The sequence below is a fragment of the Augochlora pura genome, chromosome 7, assembly GCF_028453695.1.
Source record: "Augochlora pura isolate Apur16 chromosome 7, APUR_v2.2.1, whole genome shotgun sequence".
In the NCBI taxonomy this organism is placed as follows: domain Eukaryota; kingdom Metazoa; phylum Arthropoda; class Insecta; order Hymenoptera; family Halictidae; genus Augochlora; species Augochlora pura.
The window spans coordinates 39,134,473-39,154,710 of record NC_135778.1 but is presented as its reverse complement, the minus strand read 5'-3'; the positions used below and the strand labels follow the sequence as shown (position 1 = coordinate 39,154,710).

Below are 20,238 nucleotides of genomic sequence, written 5' to 3'. Positions count from 1 at the left end.
GCGTATTTTAATCGGTTCCTACGGTTGTGTATACGTGTATAATTATGGAACAGATGTTATGTTGTTTCCGGGAAAGATTTCGGCGGCGGGAACATGCGAAATCACGGAAATACGGGGAGCGGAAAAAGGTGTACGGGGCGCGCATGTTCGAAACAGTTGAGTTGGCGCGACGATTCACGATCCACGGGCCATTTGGATTAGCCGGGTAGCCAAGCCGGATCGTTGACAGCGTTTCCCTCTCCTTAGTTAGAGTGGAGCGCTGCGCGGCGGCCGCAATGCTGCTTTGCGGTGTTTTATGTTCCGTGTTTTCGGTTTCATTCGGTGCGATCGTACAAATCGTAATCTTCCTACTACAGAATACAAATGTCTCGAGAGTGCAAGCCTCCCTTCCACCGGGAGCTGGTCAGTTTCCATTTCATTCCTTCTTATAACAATAATCGTGCAACAAATCGAGAACCGATCCGTAATTTTTTCGTTTTACGTCGCACGATCGAATCACGAGGAATCCAGCCTCCCGAAACATATTCTGCTTAATGTACAGCGTGTCATAATTTACGATTATTTCTTCCCTTTTCTCTCTCTCTCTCTCTCTCTTTCTCTCTCCCTCTTTCTCTATCCATCATTCTCTGTACAAGTCATCTACCGTCAAGTTTTGGGATGTTTATCTGATTCTCGGACGAGTATATCACGTGTTAAACAGCGAGAAGCAGGTCCTTTGGCAATGCTCCAATCGCGTTGCGATCGTACGAATTTTCTTTTTTGGATGCAACAAGTTTCAACCAATAGTTGCGAAGCGTTTTGTTATCGTTTCGACTATATTGTAGGTGAGCCGCGAATGGGTTTCCCGGTCTCGCGTGTGCGTTCGTGTTCTCGTATTATTTGTGTAAATACGGAACGACCACCGTGTCGCGGTACTAATGCAAAATAAAGCTTGTCAACCGGATCGATCGTTCGTATCGCAGGATCAGCGTTCATCCACGTTCAGGTACCATTGTCTATGCATACACGGTACGCTATTGTGCAAGAATATTTCGTTTGACCCGCCGCACACATTCTCTGTGCATACGTACATGTATTATACGCCTGAAGATTAAAACATACAGTATTTTCTGATCAGCGTGTAATTCGAAATTTAGTAAACATTCGATCGAGGAGAGTTGACTGAAATGTTAGACGTTTTTAGTCATCGCACGGTCTAGGGAAGAGAGATAGAGGGGGAGAGAAAGAGCTTAAATAATTCAAGGATAAGCTGCAGGTGTTCGTCAACGAATCGATATTATTCCTATCGGCGGCACGCTTTCTAACGTGCGCATACACTTCTATCGTGCTGTACGTAAGTACGCAACTATACGTATACTCTAATTTCCACGCGATGTAATATCGGCGGCACAAGCAACGCAATCTTCTAAAGATTTTGTTTTACATTGCCAAAATATTAACGGCAACTTTAACGCACATTCCAATAAAGGAACGATAAGAATTCGAAAATACATAGTTGGTGGAATCTATGAAATTAATAATCGATCGATTATTATTGATCACACTTCTCATTGATCTATTTGTATATGTGTATATTATATTTTGTTTACGTATATGTATACAAATCCATGGATATGTGTACGTAAGAATCAAACATTAAAATAATGGATTGTAGAGCGTGAAGCATTTCTTGTAAAAATCCATTAATATGAGGTAATTGTTAGAACCGATTGATACGATTCAAATATGGTTTATATAGCGCCGTTACATTATTCGGATGAAATAGAAAATTGTTCCGTGATAAATGAGCGTTCGCAATACGGTATCGTTGCTTCGTGATCGCGTAATTACCGAGCGATTTTCTGGCAGAGACAGATGTCTAACGACAGGGAATGCGTCTAACATAACCTGACGTAGCTAAGGATCAATCGGTACCAATTTACTTTATTTTCTCCATAGGAACTCGGTTTCATATTGATTTAACACAGCCATCGCGACCCAAGCTCAGCTAAGATGCACACCGTGAGAGATACACCCCCCAAGTTCACAAAAACCTTGTAAAGTATTTGGTTACCATAAGCAAAACGCGTCGAAGGTAAACAGAGTCCCCGACGAAAAAAAACCCTCACGAGCTGGTCATTCTATTCTGTCGGGATGATCGCTGTTATTGCCAGCGTATACGAAACAAAAAAGATGAACGTGTGTTTCGCGATTAAAAGAAATTTTACGGAAATTTGCAAAACAGCTGCCGCTTGAAAATTAATTCGTCGCAGCGTACACGTGTGAACGCGAATACTACTGCATTCCGATGAACATTCTAAAGACTAATTATAAAAACGTAGATTGTAGATGACAGAGTATACGAGCCATGCACGTACAATGCATCCGGGCCGGAACTGCAAACCGACCGTGAAATCAGGTTGCCATAACAAAACAAAGTCGCAGAAGTAACAGGACAAACGCGGAATAAAATAGCTCGCCGAGATCGAAAATCGAAATTCTTAATTATTCTAGGATTTTTTACTATTTAAGAGTGTTGGCAGCTATTTTTCTTAATTATTATTTTTCCTAATTCTCAAGAACTCTTATTTCGCTCATAATTATATTAAATGATTGATACAAATAATTATAAAATAAAATAACTTATTACTTAAAATAATATTTGAAATAGTGTTATCTTCGTTTTCGTTCTGAATAATTTAACTGATAGGAATAGATTTAAGTGTAAATAAATTTAGGCTATTTTATTATTCTGATTATTCCCGAAGTTTGCGGATCGATAATCGACTTTTCCTAGAATATTTTATTTTTATTATTATTTTATAATATTCTTTTCCTAGAATATTTTATTTATATTATTATTTTACTATCCAAACATCAACTGCGTTTCACGATTTATAGGAAAATAAATATTTCTGTTTCCAGAGGACGAAATAATTGTTATCGAGCATCTGCCAGGACGACGAGTTCATCTGCAGGACTTCTTTTGGACCGACGCGGAAAATGCTCCGCCGTGGGTGGACTCGAATCAGCCCTTTTACGAAACTAGAACAGCACACCATACGGTAACGATTTACCTGCCCGCCGAAGAAAAAGACGACAACGATATAAAACCTGAAAGTCCGCCTAGTTCGAACGATACGAAATGTACCACGTGCATCGAGCCGACGCCAAGACTGGACGACAACCAGAATCAAAATATTGGTATCATTGTTACGGAAGATCCCGGACCAAGGTTTTTATCTTTCTGTTTATATTATATTATGTTTGTATTAGGACGTTCTGTACAAAATTTTATCTCTTATTTTCAGATACTGGCTGTTAACTGTTCTTCGTGCCGGTGAGGCGGTGCCACCTAAAATTGAGCTGAAACTGGCGCGTTTATATCGGACTGCGTTCTCGAGGCAACAACAACGTCATCTAGGACTTCTGCAGACGGATCCCCGTTTCCAAAGATCCGTGGACGAACGATTGCTAGCCGCGAACAAGGTATTTTTTATGCCGTCTTTCCAATTGCTTTCACTTGGTCCAAACTTACTACACATTTAGTATTATTAGATCACTGCTTGCTGCACGAGGTAAAATTTATAAACATAGTAGTGGTTGGATCAATCTGTATTTCTTTTACGGAGACATCTTTTAATAGCAGGAATAGACAAAATGTCTTTCTTTTCTAATTAATAATCCTTACAAGGACTCCTTACTTGTCCTTATCAAAGTAACATATTTTAAACAATACTTTGATTCGTTCTAATCCGACGACGCGCAGACTATTTACAATCATGATCTAGATACAAAGTATAATACGTGTGTATACATGCATAATGAATACAAATGTGCAAAACATAACGTGATAAGAATATTAACAAAATTTAATAAAGAGCTCAGCGTGTTTGGAATTTATCGAAAAATCGATAGAAAAAAAAATAAAATCGATTTACTTATAAAGTCATAAATTCGCATAAATTATCCTAGGTCAAATAATTTAATTGTCGGTTATAACGCATATGCTGTGCTCGGGTGGCACGTGCCTTTCGATCGACTCCACTATATTCGGTACTATGGTCTCGACTGTACCCAAAATGACGGTGTTCTTCACGTCCTTTAAGTCGTGATCCGATATCACGTATTTATAAGAGTTCCCGGTTTTCTTCGACACGGTGGCGAACTTCTCGCAGATGTACGTGGAGCCGAACATGGCGATCAAACGGGCCGCGCACATGTGTAAACCGGGAAACCTAGACTTCGGAAAGTTTTTGTAAAAGCTCAGTATGTCCGATTTGTTCATGAACTCGTGCCTCAAGTTCCTGTCGCATCTTAAATCGATGATCTCTAACTGTAAATGAGACGGCACCAATTCCAAGTCGATGGAGAACAGCATAGTTATAACATTGAAATCGTTTTCTATTTTCGAAATTTCGCTGAATCTCGACGAGAACTCATCGCTAAAATTTTTCAAAACATTTATATATTTGGCGAACTTGATCTCGGTGGTGACCGTCGACAATTTCGTGAAATGATACGTGTTTCTGCGCTCCAGCTGCTCTATCCAGAACTTCAGTTTCAATTTGAACGACTCGATCGAGTCGTACAAATTAATGATCGTCTTCCCTTGTTCTTGCAACGACTCGTTCAGTATACTGAGATGTTGGAGCATGTCGCACATGAACGACAAGTCGGCGATCCAATCGCCGTCTTGCAGTTCCGGCACCACGTAGCCCGCTACACCCATCAGGTAATGAATGTCCGTGCGGAGATTGTAAAACTTTTCTAATATATTCGCGCGGCCGATCGTCTCGGCGTCGATGTAATACGGTAACTGGCCGTACTCTTGCTCGAGGACCTCTAAAAACGAACGGAACTGCCAGCACTTGAAACCGTGCGCCCGTATGAAATTGATCGCTTGCACGACGATGGACGTGACGTGATTGAATTGGATACACTTGACGCAGAGACTCTCCTGATGGATGATAGCGTGTATAGCGACCACGTCCTGAGGTACCGCCAAGTTTCGTAGCTTCGATTGTAGGCAGCCGACGAAACCGGCGTGGCTGTCCACCATGGCGGGCGTGCCGTCCGTAGCGACCGCGACCAGCTTGCACCAATCTAGATTGTTCTGTTCGATCGCCTCCTCCACGCAAGAGACGATGTCTTCGCCCCTGGTCGATTCACCCGGCGGAAACACCTCCAACAGTTCCTCGGTGACCGTCAACGTGTCGTCCACGCCGCGAATGAAAACAGCCAGCTGCGACGGGCCGAGCACGTTCGTCAGTTGGTCGAGGGCTAACGAGAACGCGACGAACTTCCTCGAGATCGCGATCAACTGTTGCGTCACGTTGTTGGCCATCTCGCGGATACAGCTGCGGATCCTCTGACTGGAGACGTTCACTTCCTGCACCGTTTGGACGGCGTCCGGCCATAATTGTTCGGTGGTCGCCAGCAGACATTTCTTGATGAATTCCCCGTCGGAAAACGATCGTCCGGCTTTCGCGATCTCTAACGCGATGTTGTAGCTGGCTCGCACCTCTGGCTCGTTCCGCCGCAACTTCTCCTCCTACAATGAAAATAATTTCATATAATATTAGTTCTCTAAACGATATCAAGAAATTCATTCGCTTACATTGGCAAACAAGATTGGGAAATATATGACAGAGCTATCGGATAATTGCGTTAACCGTATAGAGTAAAAGTACTGAACGAAGTACAAAAGAAGCGATCGTAATTTGTAATCTCAATTTGACAACTTCTTGCGTGCGAGAAGTGTACAATTCGAGCGTGAGAACGCACACACGGTTAATCGTCTCGAGGACTGTTGCAGATGTAAAAGAACATTTTCAAAATTAAATGGTAAGAGGGAGCAATCATTTCAGTGCGAGTGAATTTTTTTTTGTAAATTTATAGGTTGTTTATAGGCTGTCGAATATCGATGAATAAGTTAAGAAATGATTCTGGAAAAGAACGTACGCGATGGTATGTTTAGTTTTCTTTTTTTTTAACAAGTTTAATTCTTGCATCGTTTACGTTATTCGTATAACAAGAACACACCTACAGTGAAAATTTTGTCCTTTTGTACCATTTCCATGGCCTCCGAGGTAATTTGCACGTGTACACGCATTTAAGTGCACCCCGTGTAGATGGTTCTTACGATAGGAATGTCGGTTCCACCATATTACGTATTGGTTTTATTTTTCGCTTTTGCTCGATCATCGACTATATTGTCTTTGTTTCCGTACCTAAACGAAAAGCCATAAGAGGCGTCAGCCAAGTGTACATAAATTGTTGAATGTTACAATCAACATTCCTTCAACGCGATTATTTCGTACCGCGTCATAAATGTACAGGAAAAGTACAGAATGTATACAAAATTATGTTACAGTGACTATAGCACGATACCACTATATTATGGAAATTTTCTAAAAAAAAGGGGACCGTAAAATTGACCTCGGAAATTAAGATCAAAGGGTCAAATTTATTTATTGCAACTTTTATCGAAAGAAGCCACAGGTTTCTAGTCAACCCTTTATAAAAATTATATAAGGTATAAACAAAATTATTTTACAACAGATCGATAAGTGGTTCTACAGGGTGTCCCATAATTATTTTAATTCTTGCAAAGAGGTGATTCCTGAAATCATAAATTTTCAATTTTCTTTTGCTTTCTAAAGTTAAACAAAATTAGATCCACAGAAGGTTGAAATAAATTACTGAAAATACAAAGTTATTATTCTTTTTTTTATTAGATGAAATCAGTTCTTTGTTGGAATTATTTCTGTTTGGTAAAAATTATAATTTAATTTATTTAGAATTAAAAGAACGAGAGCCAATTATGTTCTGTAATATACAAATGATACATTTTTGGACGAATATGTGTTAACTGAGTTACTTCAATCGACCACAGGAGTCATTAAAATAATTTTAGGACACCTTGTAGAAACACGCTGCGTGTCCAAGCTGAACTAGGCTGCTGAAGCCGCCGTAATATCGATCGATGCCGATTCTTAAAGTTTTATTCATGACTTCGCTTATCTCATGGAACAAATGTTATTAATTCCACGAAGAAAGGGTACCTTTGCATACTGTACCCAAATATTGAGAACAATAGAGTACTATTAGATCATAGCGTGGCCGACGGAACACATATCGAAATTTGGAAGTATATTAAAAATTAACTCTGTACCGAAATATTTTTTAAACTAAATTGTTTCATATCAAAAAGTATAGGTAGTACATTAATTAAAAATACACTATTACGATTACAGAATCTAACGAAATTGTCATAGAAATTTTTCAGAAACTCGCGGATAACATATTGAATCGTATATTTGTACTTATAGTGATTGAAAATGCCTTTACGTTCTTTATTTATTTTTTTGTCTATTCTATCTGGTTAATTAACACTTGTTCAACAGAATTACCCATTGGAGATGAACAAAGATATTTTAAAAAAAATATATGGGCAAATTAATATACAATGCCCACATTAACCTATCGAATTCTTGAAAATTATGTATCTTTAATTTTAAAATTTATGTATCGCTATCTAATTTATTCGATCTTACAACCAACTTTGGAACTGTCATAAGTCGGCCATATTGTATATGTTTAGTGTATTGTTTCGACCTTTTCGTATAATCACAACACGCTATTTTTTGATAGTAAAAAAGTAACACTAAATTGTTGGAATTCGCTTCTTTTGAGGCAAAATCGATGAATTGAATCTCATGAAAACATAGCGGACAAAAGAAAATTTTTAAATACAAAGTAACACGCCGTCATTCCGTTCGTCATTCAATTCTGGTTCAAACGATTCGGAAGCCGCCCGACGGGTCCCTTGCTCTCACTCCGCGATACATCATCTCGCTCGCTCTCTCGATATGTTTCAGTCTTATCTGTGTCATGTGGAAAAACACAAGCGAGTACTAAAACGACGATAGAAAAATTCGATTTTTCGATCAAGAATAATTCTTTAACAATTTTCCAACTATTTTATAAAGCATTTACAATTTTAGCAAGAATTTTCACCTCTGGCAAGAAATATTCAATTAAACAAATTAGCACGATTGCTATGACACCATAAAAGCTATTTGCGTAAATTTAAAAATTCTGGGACGCAGTTATTAAATAACTAAAATCCGAACTGGTTTTGGGTAATTAAAAACAATACTATGAAAACGATAAATATTCTCTTTTATTAATTGAATCGTTTATTATATGTGCAAATTATAAAAATATATAGAAGCTTTATAAAATAATGCACATGGTAGAGTACGTATCAATTCTGTTTTTTTAAATAAATAAAAATAGTGTTTTAGGCTGTTTAGTATTGACGAAAACATTTCTTAGGTCTCGTTGTAGGCGATTCAACAATATCGCTTCGTTTCGGTTTATTTATCAAATACTTTTTGTCCAGACGCAAGTCTATTGTGTTCATAATGATTCTTACCTCTTCGAGCAAAAGGGCCTCTATGTCCAGCAGCTTACATTTTAGCCTGTCCACCTCCGCGAAACGTTCCTCGCGCGAATATCCGCCGTAATCTTTCTCGTGATACCTGTTATAATGTCGTTGGAGATTGTACTTTTTCAATGAATTGAATACCTTGCGGCAGATAAGGCACTTCGGTGTTCCTCTATGGTCAGTGAAGAAATACATTTCTTCCCATGCAGGTTTAAAATGGCGTTTCGGTGTGGATGTCGATGGTTCATCCATGATTAAAGGTAATGGTTCGGGACTTTCACACTTAAATGTAAGAATATCAATGATCTATTCGAACCAGTTGTTTTCGAATCGAACCCCCGCCTGATAAACACTCTCCCATTCGTTTACGTGGGTAAATTAATGGAACGCCCGCGGTTGTTGAAGTTTCCACGTTTCCACCGACCTCTCGGAGCAGGCCTGACCAACTCGCTCCCAAGAGCAGTTTTTGCTCTGTTCGGGCAGATAGCCAGACAGGAGCACGAAGCCACGCCTCCCGGAGCAATGGCCACATGGTGGGGAAACTGCACACGTGTTACCGTGTAGGACAATAGAGCGCGCACCAGTTTTAGTCTTTAGCGTCGGTGCTATGATTCGCAACGACATGCGAAAACATGAATCCTGCGTGCACCATGGGGCACAATACGACAACAATCGTATATCCGACAGCAGTCTGCACAAATACTTATATAGTGCGTGTAACAGTGGAATAACTTGAATGGTATTTACTTAAATTTTCATTTTCCATAAAATTCATGAAAACTGTAAATAAATAACTGTATGCTATACTGTAACTAATCTGAGATATTTATCAAAGAAATAGTTGTGCTTTATTGACGTTTCCTGTGAGATGTTACAAATAACGGTATCTTGGCTGTTCGCGCATCTTAACCTGCAACTTCTGTCAAAATCTCTTTAGGCGTGACAGTGATGATAGAACACAAATTTCTCAATCATTTGTTCGTTAATGATAATATTAGCATAACAGTTAATTAGTTTTTAATGTGTTAGAAATTAAAAACTCAAGTCGATTGCAGGCTGAGCGTTACTCGATATATATGTGGCGCTGCGATCAGCTCCACCATGGAAGACAGACATACATATAGTGGCACGACAATATTTTTCGTCGTCTCCTGGACATCGAGGGTGGGGTGGTCAGCCATTTTACGTAACGGTGCAATAAGGAATTTGTATACACTTCGTATATGTGATGGCAATTTTCATGGTGGTTGTATTTGTCTATGAGATGATCGAATCTCTCATCTGCTACTCGATTTTACTACATAGCACTCACCACTTTCGACTTTGCTTTTAAGCAGTGCTTTGCATTCTTCCATTGCCATAGATTAGTTATGTAGGACTGTCTCGCAACTTAAACCATATACGTATACCCACCCCTTTCATTTTCTTCAGTGCGTATTTCTTTGAAGCTTGAAGTATTCACTGTCTCTTGAGAAAAGTACAGCTTCCACTTGAGACGCCAAATGCTATGCCGACTTGTTTTCCATCTGATGTCGGTAAATATCAAATGATATCTTGCCAGAAGGATACGAGTACCTATTATGGTACTTAGCGACGAAGTCGGTAGCTCAATTCAAAAATACCGCCGTTTGGCTTTTCGTACCGTTCGCCATCGACCCAAGCAGAAACGGAAGCCGTCGCTACCTGGCAATGCCGATTGGCAAAAGCGATGCCGTGAAAACGAGCCCGAAGGCTATCCTTCGTTCAACCATGTACAAAGATTGTAAAAATCTATAAAATAATGGTAGAAAATTTCAGAAGTTCCATAAAACTTCTGAAATTGCAAACAAAGCATAATCTTCAGTGCATGTTTTTACACATCCAAGTTTTATGTAAACGAGCCATTACTAACTTCGATGATATCTTCACCTTCCCAGCCACAGCGAAAAACTTGCGCGCGTACATGTTTAAAATAATTCGAAATGAAAAGATAAAGAGACCTATTAATTTTAAAATCATGTTGCGTAAATATTATAGTAATTTAAATTAACTAAAAAACGCAATGAGATCAATGAAGGAATGAAAGCGAATTTTAAACACGTAAAAAGATTAAATTTCTAATTTCGAAAGAAGTTAAATCTTTTTACGTAATAAAGGGACTAATATACTAGACAATCACTGAATTATTTTATTATGTTATTCAACGTATCGGTAGCAATAATTTATTTTGCAAATATATCGAAAAATAAAAGAAACCTAATTTTAATAAATTTATTTTGCGTGATGAACAACTTTCAGATTCCTCCGAGGAGCCGGCCAGTTTCGAGCAAATTGATAGCAAATGATATCGATGGAAAGAATGCAAACAAGCGTTCCGAAATACGCTCGTTCAATTATTCAACGGAAGAGATTGTTCAAGTTAGAATGCAAAATACAAGCATGACTGAAAACGGTGCTACGAGGTTGATTTATTCTGTTCACCTAGGTGGAAAACCTGTACCTGCCGAAACAGCTGCCAGAGACATGGCTCTTTTATCGCCGCAAGAAGTTGCATTAGAACTCGGCGCGCCAGTTCTTATACAAAGCGAACGTAAGTAGCAATATTATTTAAAGATAATCCCGTGTTCCTAGAACAACAATAAAATTGATTAATATCTATATCTATATCCTTACATCTGTTTTTTGTGTACAGCATATTTGAAAGAGACTCGTCCATTGGCACTTTCAAGAAAAAGAGACGCATGGCTATTAATTGGAGCAGCCAGTGCTGGTTTCATTCTCTTAGCGATCCTGCTTATAGGATTAATATTCACGGCGAAAAGAAAAAGGTCTCACAGTGCAGTAGCAGCACCCCCGAATCGTAGCATTTTAAGAAAAAAGCCAGACTACATATCGACGACTAATGGTCGCGATAATGGTGTTTTTTCCACATCAGAGATAGATGTTAAGGCGAGTTATTTAAGTTAAGGAAAGCATTATTTTAACATTCTATAACTTTCGTCGTTTTTCACAGACTGAAGATAGTAGCCAAAGCAACACCCCAGGAAGTATGCCAAGGACTCCAACTATTCCTGAAGCTACTGATACTTTCGATGTAGGAATTCATAAAGTTTCTAGCGATAACGAAGAAGAACAGAAAAGAAGGACGCACGAGCCAAATAAAACGACATTTGAAGAGCATTCTTCAAAACAGACAAGGTATGAACAAGATATATCTTAGATTTTTACTCATCAGAAATTTGAATACTGTGAGGTTCGATTCAATTGCTTTATAGACTGACACATGGAAGAGTGTTGCGGACAAACGCGGTGGATTTGCCAAGGACATCGGACACAACGTATGTCATAGATGATCATTTAGAAGCTCTAGAGTCTTTGGAAACCAATTACATGAGACACGAAGGAGATAAAGAGGAAGAAGAAGAAGAAGAAGAAGCTAGTGCCTCGCCCCACTCTTACTTATCTATGCCAAATTGTAAACAATTCCCGAATATGAAAAGCGTCGAACCCCTTTCTAGGGTGTTGGAACCAGTTATGGTACGTAGCAAGTTGTCTTTTGTCAAAAAGAATAACAGACATGTGCTTAGTAATTGGTACCGGGCGCGCGACGCTAACAAATTAATGGCAAATCTTCGCGGAACCTTGTAGCGTTCGAAGAGGGCAGGTCGATCGCGGTCACGTGACAAGTGGCGCTATATAAGATTTGGCTTGGATTTGGCATATACAAGGTGGTTGGTGCCAAATCATATACAAGTTTATGTAATTAAATAAATTTTCTTTTACAGGTCAGGCATTTGGATATAGATTCTCCTGAACTAGAGAGACGAGACAATGACATTGATTCCTACAGAGGTAGTAAAATTAATAACAAATTCTTTGCACGAACTTCGAGCGCTATGAAAGATCCTGGAGTAGTTGGTCCTATAGTTTGGAATCTTCGAAGACATACACTATCTACAGAGGGTATATAACACTTGATTCCTCTCTTTTACTTATAGTAATAATAAAAGCTTACATTATTTGAATTTGTGAGAGAACTAGAGCTTGTTTCACGTAATCTTTACAAAACCTTGGGACAAAAATTATATTGTTTTCAGGCAATGGCACATCAGAAACTGATGAAATAACATGTACATCGGCTGGTCCTGTTGGACGAGCTAAGAGAAGGCTTCATGAGCTGTTGGAAGATTCATTCAGTCTGTTTGGAAGTAGAGAACAGAGTTCGGAAATGCCAACATGTGCCGCACAACCGAATTCAGCAGTATACGTTCCCGACGTTCTTCCTATATTTTCAAAGACTAGAGGAAGATCTACTCACATTAGGTACTTATAGCTTTATAAAATTTCTATGTTGGTCTATTATATTTGTATAATTGGTAATTTTATTATATCTTGTTGTTCATTGCATTATTTAGTCCTGCATCCTCGCCAACAATGGAAATAGATGATATACAGCATCATGCATCGTTACCTCGAAGTAATACTGAAGAAAATGTAACAGAAAATGGTCATTCGGGGCAAGTTCAATCTCATGGTGGTTGGAGCTCTAGACCATTAAGTGCCGGTCCATTTCATAGACCAAATGTACCGGACATAGATACCAAACGTATACTTTTACATTGTCAACTTCCACCTGAAGATCCTGCGGTTCCATTAATTGCTTCGATCAAAAAAGAACTTGAAAAATTTTCTTCTTAATATTCGAGTATCGTGAAGAAATGAAATAAAAACAGCCTAAGTCATCACTAAACATTAAGTTTAGATTATAACAATGCAGTAAGCACAACTCATCTCAATTAATTAATGAAACGTTTCAAAATAACGTTTTAAATCATTTATAATACCATGTAAATATAATTAGCATTATCGATTTTTACTGAGCTGATAACTGAGAGATCATATAATTTTGCTATACTATATTTGTATCACTTTTTAATATTTTAATAATTTTTCATAGCTATACATAAGAAATTGAGGCAAATAATATGAAATTTTTCATAATACTTAATTGTGCATTAAGTTTAATTTAATTTTGATTTTGAGCATTAATATTTCTAGATAAATAACGAGATCTTTAACATTGTAAAAATTGGGTTCCTTTAGATGCAATATATTAGAAAAGTATTGAACATTCATGTATCAAAAATGTAATAAAAAATTTCGGCTATTTTGTAACAGGGAAAACTAAATCATATTTACCTAAAGGATAAGATTAAGTAAGCAGATACAATCAGCAACTATATATTCGCGTCACGTTTATGTTATTTAGTACTTCATATATTTGTATATTCATTATTATACCTCTCTGCCCATTTCATTGTACATACGCATTATAATTCACTGTGACTGAATATGATATAAGAAAACGCTAGAATTAAATCATTTTTTACTTATAATTTCACTAAGTAATAATGATAAACAATAAAAACGATAGAATTACATAGAGTAGAATTTAATTTATTGTTATTTATTGTGTTCATGAAAATTGTTTACGGAAAAACGTATTATTTAGATAAAATAAAAATTAACCAGAAATAAGCTAGTAGAAACAAAGGGAATTATTTTAAATATATATGTATATATACAATATATTTAAAACAAAATAATGATCAAATTTCACGATTAATGTTGTAGAATTTTAAGTTATTGCGATATAAGTTATATAATTTTGTAAATATAACGACCTAATCCTCATTTTAAAGAAAAATACTCGTAAGCTTATTGAACATAATAAGTTGCAAGTTGTAGCTACATTATCATGTTAGAAAATTTATTATTTTTCCTATAACTGATAGGCACAACGCATAGAGGAATTATATATACATACAGTTATTTAATTTTTGCTAATTAATTATATAAAATGACATAATTTATTAACACTTTAAAGACGAACTATAGCGATACGGACGGATTGTGAATTCGAACCGATAATAAAAATGTCAAACGTGAAAAATTGACAACTTGGTGGATATTTATAAATCGAATTATACCGCTTGTAGTCAGGAGCTAATAAAATTCCTTAGTACACAATGACGTATACCTGACAAAATAACACTTGGATTTCATAATAGTAGAATGGACATTTGTGCAGAGAATAATGCATCAAATCTTAATTATATAGAAATTCAAATATGCATTCTATGAGTAAATTGTTTTATTAAATTTACTAATTTAATTCCAATTAATTGTATGTATCTTGTTATTTTGTAAAGTTCAAATTATTTTAATTATGTTAACTATTGTTATTTATATATACCTATTATGTATCATGTTTTGTTAATTAAACATTAATAAAAATAAACTTGCGACTTAAATTTTCTTGAACACCGCCATTAAAGCCAGTCCAGATAATCATCTTTACCATAATTTTATTAAAATGTTGTAAAAGAGAAACGTATTTAATACTGTTTGTATTCCTCTACGAATCATTTTTATTAATTGATATATATATACATAAATTTTATATATATATATATTACTGATATATTATATTCTATAATATTTTTGATAACTCGACAAATCGATCGTTATTACAAAAATCTTTGTACGTATGTTCGTATTGCAGCTTTAGCGTCGAGTATTTTTCAGTAAAAAATTTTATATAGTCAGGGTGTGTAGAGTCAACCTCCAAAAGCAAACGTCCTCCAGGTTTCAAAACTCTTGCAGCATACTTTAACAAAGGTTTTATTACTTTTAAGCCATCTTCTCCTCCATCAAGTGCCATTAAATCTTCGTAACTAGAATATAAATGAAAAAAGTACAACATTTAGGAAATTTTGTACACAAAAATTATTAAAGTACTTTTATACTGATTTACATTCTTATCTCTTTAGCTAATCTTGATATTTGTTTAGTAGGTATGTATGGAGGATTGCTGACGACAATGTCAAAAATTGGTGAATTTAAATCGAGATCTTTAGGTCCATTTAATAGATCCGAACATTGCATCCTTCCATTGTCCTCAAGTTTGGCATGTACAATTAAAACCTGTTTCTCTAAACCTAGCTGATTTCGATTCTGCACGGATAGTTCGCAAGCTTGTTCATTTGCATCTACTGCTACGCATGTTACCTAAAATATAATATCATTACAGATTGCCTAGATATTCGTATAAATTTTTATTGTCTACAAACAGTTTCTCTATGAAATTAAAATAAAAATTGATATAAAATTTGATGTGTCGATAATCATGTTAAATGTCATTACTGTTTTATTGGCATGAGCTATCGCAAGGGATATTGCGCCAGAACCGCATCCAACTTCTAAAACTTTCTGTTCTATTCTCTGCAAAGATTCCATTCTCTTAAGCACGAAATCAACTAGAATCTCGGTCTCTGGTCGTGGGATAAAAATTGGTGGAACTAATTTTAGCGTGATATCACAAAAATCCCATTCCCCTATTATGTATTGAATAGGCATTCTATAAAAGGTAAAAGCAAGACTAAGGTACAGATAAAATCCACCCACTCTGCACGTCTTGTTTTTACCTAGACAATCTGCATTCGCACATCGACTCCAGCTTTTCGCATTGGTCCGATGTGAGCTTCTCGTTTCGTACATTTATGAGATCTATTATCTGAAAATAAATGTTTGGTACAATATACCCGTACCTATCTTGAACTGGAAATAGACTTCAGAATACTCCGCTTAAACATAACAAGGTAAATAAAAGTACTTCGAATAATTATTTACTGAAAACAATCTTTACTTATTGTTCTATCATACATTCATTAGCGGTTCTCAATATAATTTTATGTAAAATTAACACGCATCTGACAGCGAAAAAAATGTCGAAATAACAACAAAACTTGTAAAACGTTATCTTCGTTAGATACCGCTATCTAATTTTGTAGATCTTTTTGCGTTTGTACCTTGTTAGTACCTATGACATTCGCAACAATGTGCTCGATCGATTCAACGGGTTCTGGTACACCCTCGTTGCTAAACCGGTGGCTCCATTGTTCGATAATTTCACCGACGGTGGAGCACCGTGCATTTACGGTGCACAGACGACGCGACCAACGACAAAATGTGATTCCTTTAGTTATTTTAGTAAAACGTAAACGTGTTGTAACATTGACGATCTCCGCGAGAGTACGGGCACCCCGAATACATCCATGCAACATCGTGGACAATATTCAGAGAACATAACTCATTGTCAACCACTGGAATAAATTCAAAGTAAAAGTCTACAATATGATTATGTACGAAACAGCGAAACGTATCAACGAACGAATTCTTTGGTTAGACCCCCTCGATACCGTTTCTTTATCCGGCAAATTCTATTGTGTGCTGCCAGCTGTTGGAAGGTGCACTTGATTATACAATTACGTTCGAGTAACATGTCGACCGAGTAAAAGTATCGGAGACAGAAAAATTCGGCATTTTTTTTAACGCGAATGTAAACAAATTATATAATCGTTTCATTGAGATTAATTCACGTTTATCAAAAAAAGAGAACGTTCTCGCAGAATGTTTAAGTACGCTGGGAACAACTATTGTTTAAAGCTTCCAGACGTAAAATAATACGCAAGGTACGTGAGTACTTTGCGATAAAAGAATCGTGAACGTTCGACGTGTTAGCCTTAAGGTGGAAAAGATTGAAATAAAAAAAAAAAAGAAAGAAAAGAAAAAAGTTATCGCATACTCGGTTCATAACATATGATCGATTTGTGGAGCGTGCGCAGTAACGTGTCGCGGAAAGAAGGGTGCGGGCGCGCGGGCCTCTCCACCTCGCTAGCCATGATTCAGTTTAGGACGCCAGCAGTCGCCACCGGTTCTACTTTGTAACTTGCGCCGAGTCCGTCTACCATGACAGTTATTAGTGTGACACGAGTGCGACGTTGAATTTTGATCCGCTAATAAACCCGATAAGAGAATCGGATTCGATAGGCTAAGCCGCGGTATGCCTTCCGTACGTTCGTCTCTATGCTCGTATTACGACTGGCGGCGATGGTATTCGTGTTCGTGTTCTACTTAACGTAGTGGTGTGGCATTAGAGAATAGTCCGTACGTTCGCGTTCTAAACACGCGTTTTCCGTTCTGGTGAATGGCGGGCGGCGATATGGTGACGGTTTTGTGACGTGTTTCTCGTGTTGTGCTCGACTGTCAGTTATCTGGTGTATTTGGAAACGCGGCGCCTCCTCGTCGCACGTTTGTGGTTAAAATACACGGTTGATTCGACAACGGCGTGTACCGCGTTCACTTGTCGCGCTGTTACGCCGTATTAAATTAGTCTGTGTCGATTGCATGACAGTTGTTTACCAGCGGAACGGTTCGGTTGAACGAAACAACGGGAGTATAAGGTGTGGTGGAAAGTGACATGTATACTATAGACGACCTACGCTAGGTGTTCTTCATTCTAGCTTATCGCCCTTGCTTTCTGCTCCCTTCCCATTCTGTATTTCCTCTCTCCTTTGTTGTTTCGATTTTGTTTAGACACGCGGTTCTTTAGATTTTCACGTTTTTATTTCGACTTGTTTTGTCAATCTTCCGAATCGATGGATTTGCCAAAGTTTGATAAACTCAATATATATGCTTCTATTAATTCGCGTTTTCGAGGGACTAACAATAAAATAAAGAAGACAATAACGTTCTCGGTCTGAACTACATATTGTACAAAACAAATTGCACACGCGTCGAACAATTGCACATTATTCCCTAAGAATACCAATCCATTTGTTTTTCTGTAATCTCATCGTTTCACGGTATATACGTCGCGTTAAATCCGTGGCCGACAAATAAACGACGGGGGTTAGCATTTCTTTGAAAAGTCTGTATTCATAGGTCTTACCGGGATCGAATGCCGGAAACGACCTCCCATGAAAAACACTTTCCTCGTACAGGTTCACGCCCCTATGGGGCGTTACATCTTATATCGATAATTTCACGTTCACCGAACATTTCGTTCACGTCCAATCGTTCCGTAGAATATACGTTACACGTGTGTGTGCACGGTCAATTGCTCGTTGATCATCGATTGACGAATCGGGTAGACAACCGGACGTGCGAATAAAATCGAATCCCTAAATTCCCTACCTGCAAATCTGTAAATATTGATCGAGCAGGAATAACCGTAGCGTGCTCGTATATTTTTGTTTTTCGTAAAATAACGGAACATCGAAAAGCAGCGTATCGTTGTTTACACGATTTCCGGTCGTGGCAGGGATTTTCCTGTTACCGGTTCGCGCGTGTACGTGTGCGCCGTGCACGGTGTCGACTATACACGCATCCATGCACACGCATGCCTTTTACTCCTGCATTTTCTACAATACTATCGGAACCTTAAGGCGCTTTTCCACTAACGTCGGCTTTCGCTGATCGGCACTGTCGCGCGGCCTTAACGATGCAGCGATGGCTTCCGTTTCGGCATCGGTCGATGCTTGAACGTGCAACGAAAAAGCCGAACGGGGCGGTATTATTTTCAATCGGGCTCTATCCGTCGCTCGTGCTCTCTACCGTTATCAGAGGGGCCTGTGCAAACAACGCTGGCAATCAACTTGCAAAGACGGTCGGCTTTCCGCAGGACGGCTCGACGTTATCTAGGTACCGAATAGACCTGAGCATATTTTATTTCGAATAGAAACAACTATTTTGAAATCGTTCATTTCGTACCGTTTTTTCTTTCTTTTTAAGAGAAATTATATCGGTTCTTTTGAGACGAAGCGATTTGAAATAATAAATTGTTTCGTTACTTTTGTTATTCAAAATAGGCCGAAAGAAATAACTCACGAAATAATAATGAATAAAGACGATTGATTTAACGAAATCTTCGCAATTGTTTCAAATAAAATAATATATTATTTTTAAATGATATTTCAAATGTGCCAGGTCTGAGTACCACGATAGAATGATCCAACTTGTATTGCATTTGTCTTCCTGATAATTTTTAGTATTGTACAGAACTATTACTTTCTGCAATAATTCAGAATAATAATTCTGTAATAATTGCTGTTTGCCAGAAGTTGTGTTCACAGACGAATTTTCGTCGAGTCCTTCATTCTCGCATCCTTTTTGTGTCATTAAAAGTTCAAGATTATTTAACCTTTTTTTATATGAAACTGTGTTTTTGCCAACAATTAATAGATCACCGTTTGAGTTAGCAGTATAGTTACGGAGAATTTTGGAAGCTATTTATTTCGTCTCGTATTTTCCTATTGAACTGAATCTGTGCGTCACGCTAGGAGTGGCAATTGCACGCCAAACGCGATAAAAAATTATTTTATAAAAATATGCTTATGGTAAAGGAAATCGTTAACTTAAACATACGTGTCACAGACGAATTTTCATCGAGCCCTTTCGTTTTCACATTTTTTTTTTAATATATCTCTTTTTTCCGATACCTATTCGAATATGCTAAATTTTCATTGTATTTTTTAATTATAATCTAATAATTATTTTTGATATAAAGAGAAGGGCAGTATTAATTTTGGTCACGTTTTAAGGAACAAGATCATAGCGTCTTGTCAAAAAAAACAATTGCTTGTTACTAGCAGCTATTACGAAAGTTGCAGAGGTAAACAGTGGGCTACGGCACGTGCGAACGTAGCCTGAATGGATCAAGTGACACACGCGGATACATTTCTCCGAACAGGAAATCCTGTTATTCACCTAACGTTATTTACTAATATTCCTAATATTAACTACCGATGTTACGTCAATATTATTCGACTGATATTGTAAATATAAACAGACTTCTAATTACGTCAAATTCTATAAGTTTAATTTTAAGAAAAAAGCCAATACAAAATCTGTGCTCTCTATGATACTTTCCCTACAGTAATATAATTATATACAATATTTATTATTTAAAATGTCAGCGTACC

The 20,238-nt window shown here is 37.4% G+C and overlaps 4 protein-coding genes across 9 annotated transcripts in view; 2 read left to right on the top strand and 2 right to left on the bottom strand.

Annotated features, from left to right (window-relative positions):
* The first annotated feature begins 234 nt into the window (after positions 1-234).
* Positions 235-14,708, top strand: LOC144472573 (uncharacterized). Its single transcript, XM_078185786.1, has 10 exons — positions 235-402; positions 2,905-3,214; positions 3,291-3,468; positions 10,712-11,003; positions 11,106-11,362; positions 11,427-11,611; positions 11,689-11,950; positions 12,199-12,376; positions 12,511-12,736; positions 12,829-14,708. Exons 1-10 carry the CDS (start codon positions 276-278, stop codon positions 13,109-13,111), a joined length of 2,298 nt encoding a protein of 765 aa, XP_078041912.1. The 5' UTR covers positions 235-275; the 3' UTR covers positions 13,112-14,708.
* LOC144472574 (general transcription factor II-I repeat domain-containing protein 2-like) lies at positions 3,599-8,962 on the bottom strand. 2 transcript variants are annotated; one of them, XM_078185787.1, is made up of 2 exons: positions 8,423-8,962; positions 3,599-5,533 (listed from the first exon to the last, which is right to left on the bottom strand). In XM_078185787.1, the coding sequence occupies exons 1-2, from the start codon at positions 8,684-8,686 to the stop codon at positions 3,965-3,967; spliced, it is 1,833 nt and encodes a 610-aa protein (XP_078041913.1). In that variant the 5' UTR covers positions 8,687-8,962; the 3' UTR covers positions 3,599-3,964. The 2 variants fall into 2 exon arrangements, with proteins under 2 accessions (XP_078041913.1, XP_078041914.1); XM_078185788.1 differs by lacking the exon at positions 8,423-8,962 and adding an exon at positions 6,029-6,165.
* Positions 14,709-14,833: 125 nt separating the features above from the next.
* Hemk1 (HemK methyltransferase 1) lies at positions 14,834-16,827 on the bottom strand. Of its 2 annotated transcripts, none has more exons than XM_078187064.1 (6): positions 16,675-16,827; positions 16,285-16,578; positions 15,901-15,989; positions 15,620-15,833; positions 15,231-15,484; positions 14,834-15,150 (listed from the first exon to the last, which is right to left on the bottom strand). In XM_078187064.1, the coding sequence occupies exons 2-6, from the start codon at positions 16,537-16,539 to the stop codon at positions 14,907-14,909; spliced, it is 1,056 nt and encodes a 351-aa protein (XP_078043190.1). In that variant the 5' UTR covers positions 16,540-16,578; positions 16,675-16,827; the 3' UTR covers positions 14,834-14,906. The 2 variants fall into 2 exon arrangements, with proteins under 2 accessions (XP_078043190.1, XP_078043191.1); XM_078187065.1 differs by having other exon boundaries at positions 16,647-16,699.
* Positions 16,828-17,120: 293 nt separating this feature from the next.
* Positions 17,121-20,238, top strand: part of LOC144473294 (unconventional myosin-XVIIIa) — a 47,504-nt gene continuing 44,386 nt past the window's right edge. For 3 of the 4 annotated variants that reach the window (XM_078187053.1, XM_078187049.1, XM_078187052.1), the window contains exon 1: positions 17,121-17,718. The gene's annotated coding sequence lies outside the window, so the exon portion shown is untranslated. Of the gene's footprint in view, positions 17,763-20,238 lie in introns of all 4 variants that reach the window. The other variant, XM_078187050.1, reaches the window with a different exon arrangement.

Bases quoted from the DNA above. Each gene is read 5' to 3' on its own strand.
- LOC144472573 (XM_078185786.1), top strand. From the start codon at position 276: ATGCTGCTTTGCGGTGTTTTATGTTCCGTGTTTTCGGTTTCATTCGGT. The intron at 3,469-10,711 runs GTATTTTTTATG...AACAACTTTCAG, and splicing joins GATTGCTAGCCGCGAACAAG to ATTCCTCCGAGGAGCCGGCC. The intron at 11,004-11,105 runs GTAAGTAGCAAT...TTTTGTGTACAG, and splicing joins AGTTCTTATACAAAGCGAAC to CATATTTGAAAGAGACTCGT.
- LOC144472574 (XM_078185787.1), bottom strand. From the start codon at position 8,686: ATGGATGAACCATCGACATCCACACCGAAACGCCATTTTAAACCTGCA. The intron at 5,534-8,422 runs GTAAGAATCATT...TTTTCATTGTAG, and splicing joins AGGCCCTTTTGCTCGAAGAG to GAGGAGAAGTTGCGGCGGAA.
- Hemk1 (XM_078187064.1), bottom strand. From the start codon at position 16,539: ATGTTGCATGGATGTATTCGGGGTGCCCGTACTCTCGCGGAGATCGTC. The intron at 15,834-15,900 runs GTAAAAACAAGA...TACCTTTTATAG, and splicing joins TGCGAATGCAGATTGTCTAG to AATGCCTATTCAATACATAA. The intron at 15,485-15,619 runs GTAATGACATTT...ATTATATTTTAG, and splicing joins TAGCTCATGCCAATAAAACA to GTAACATGCGTAGCAGTAGA.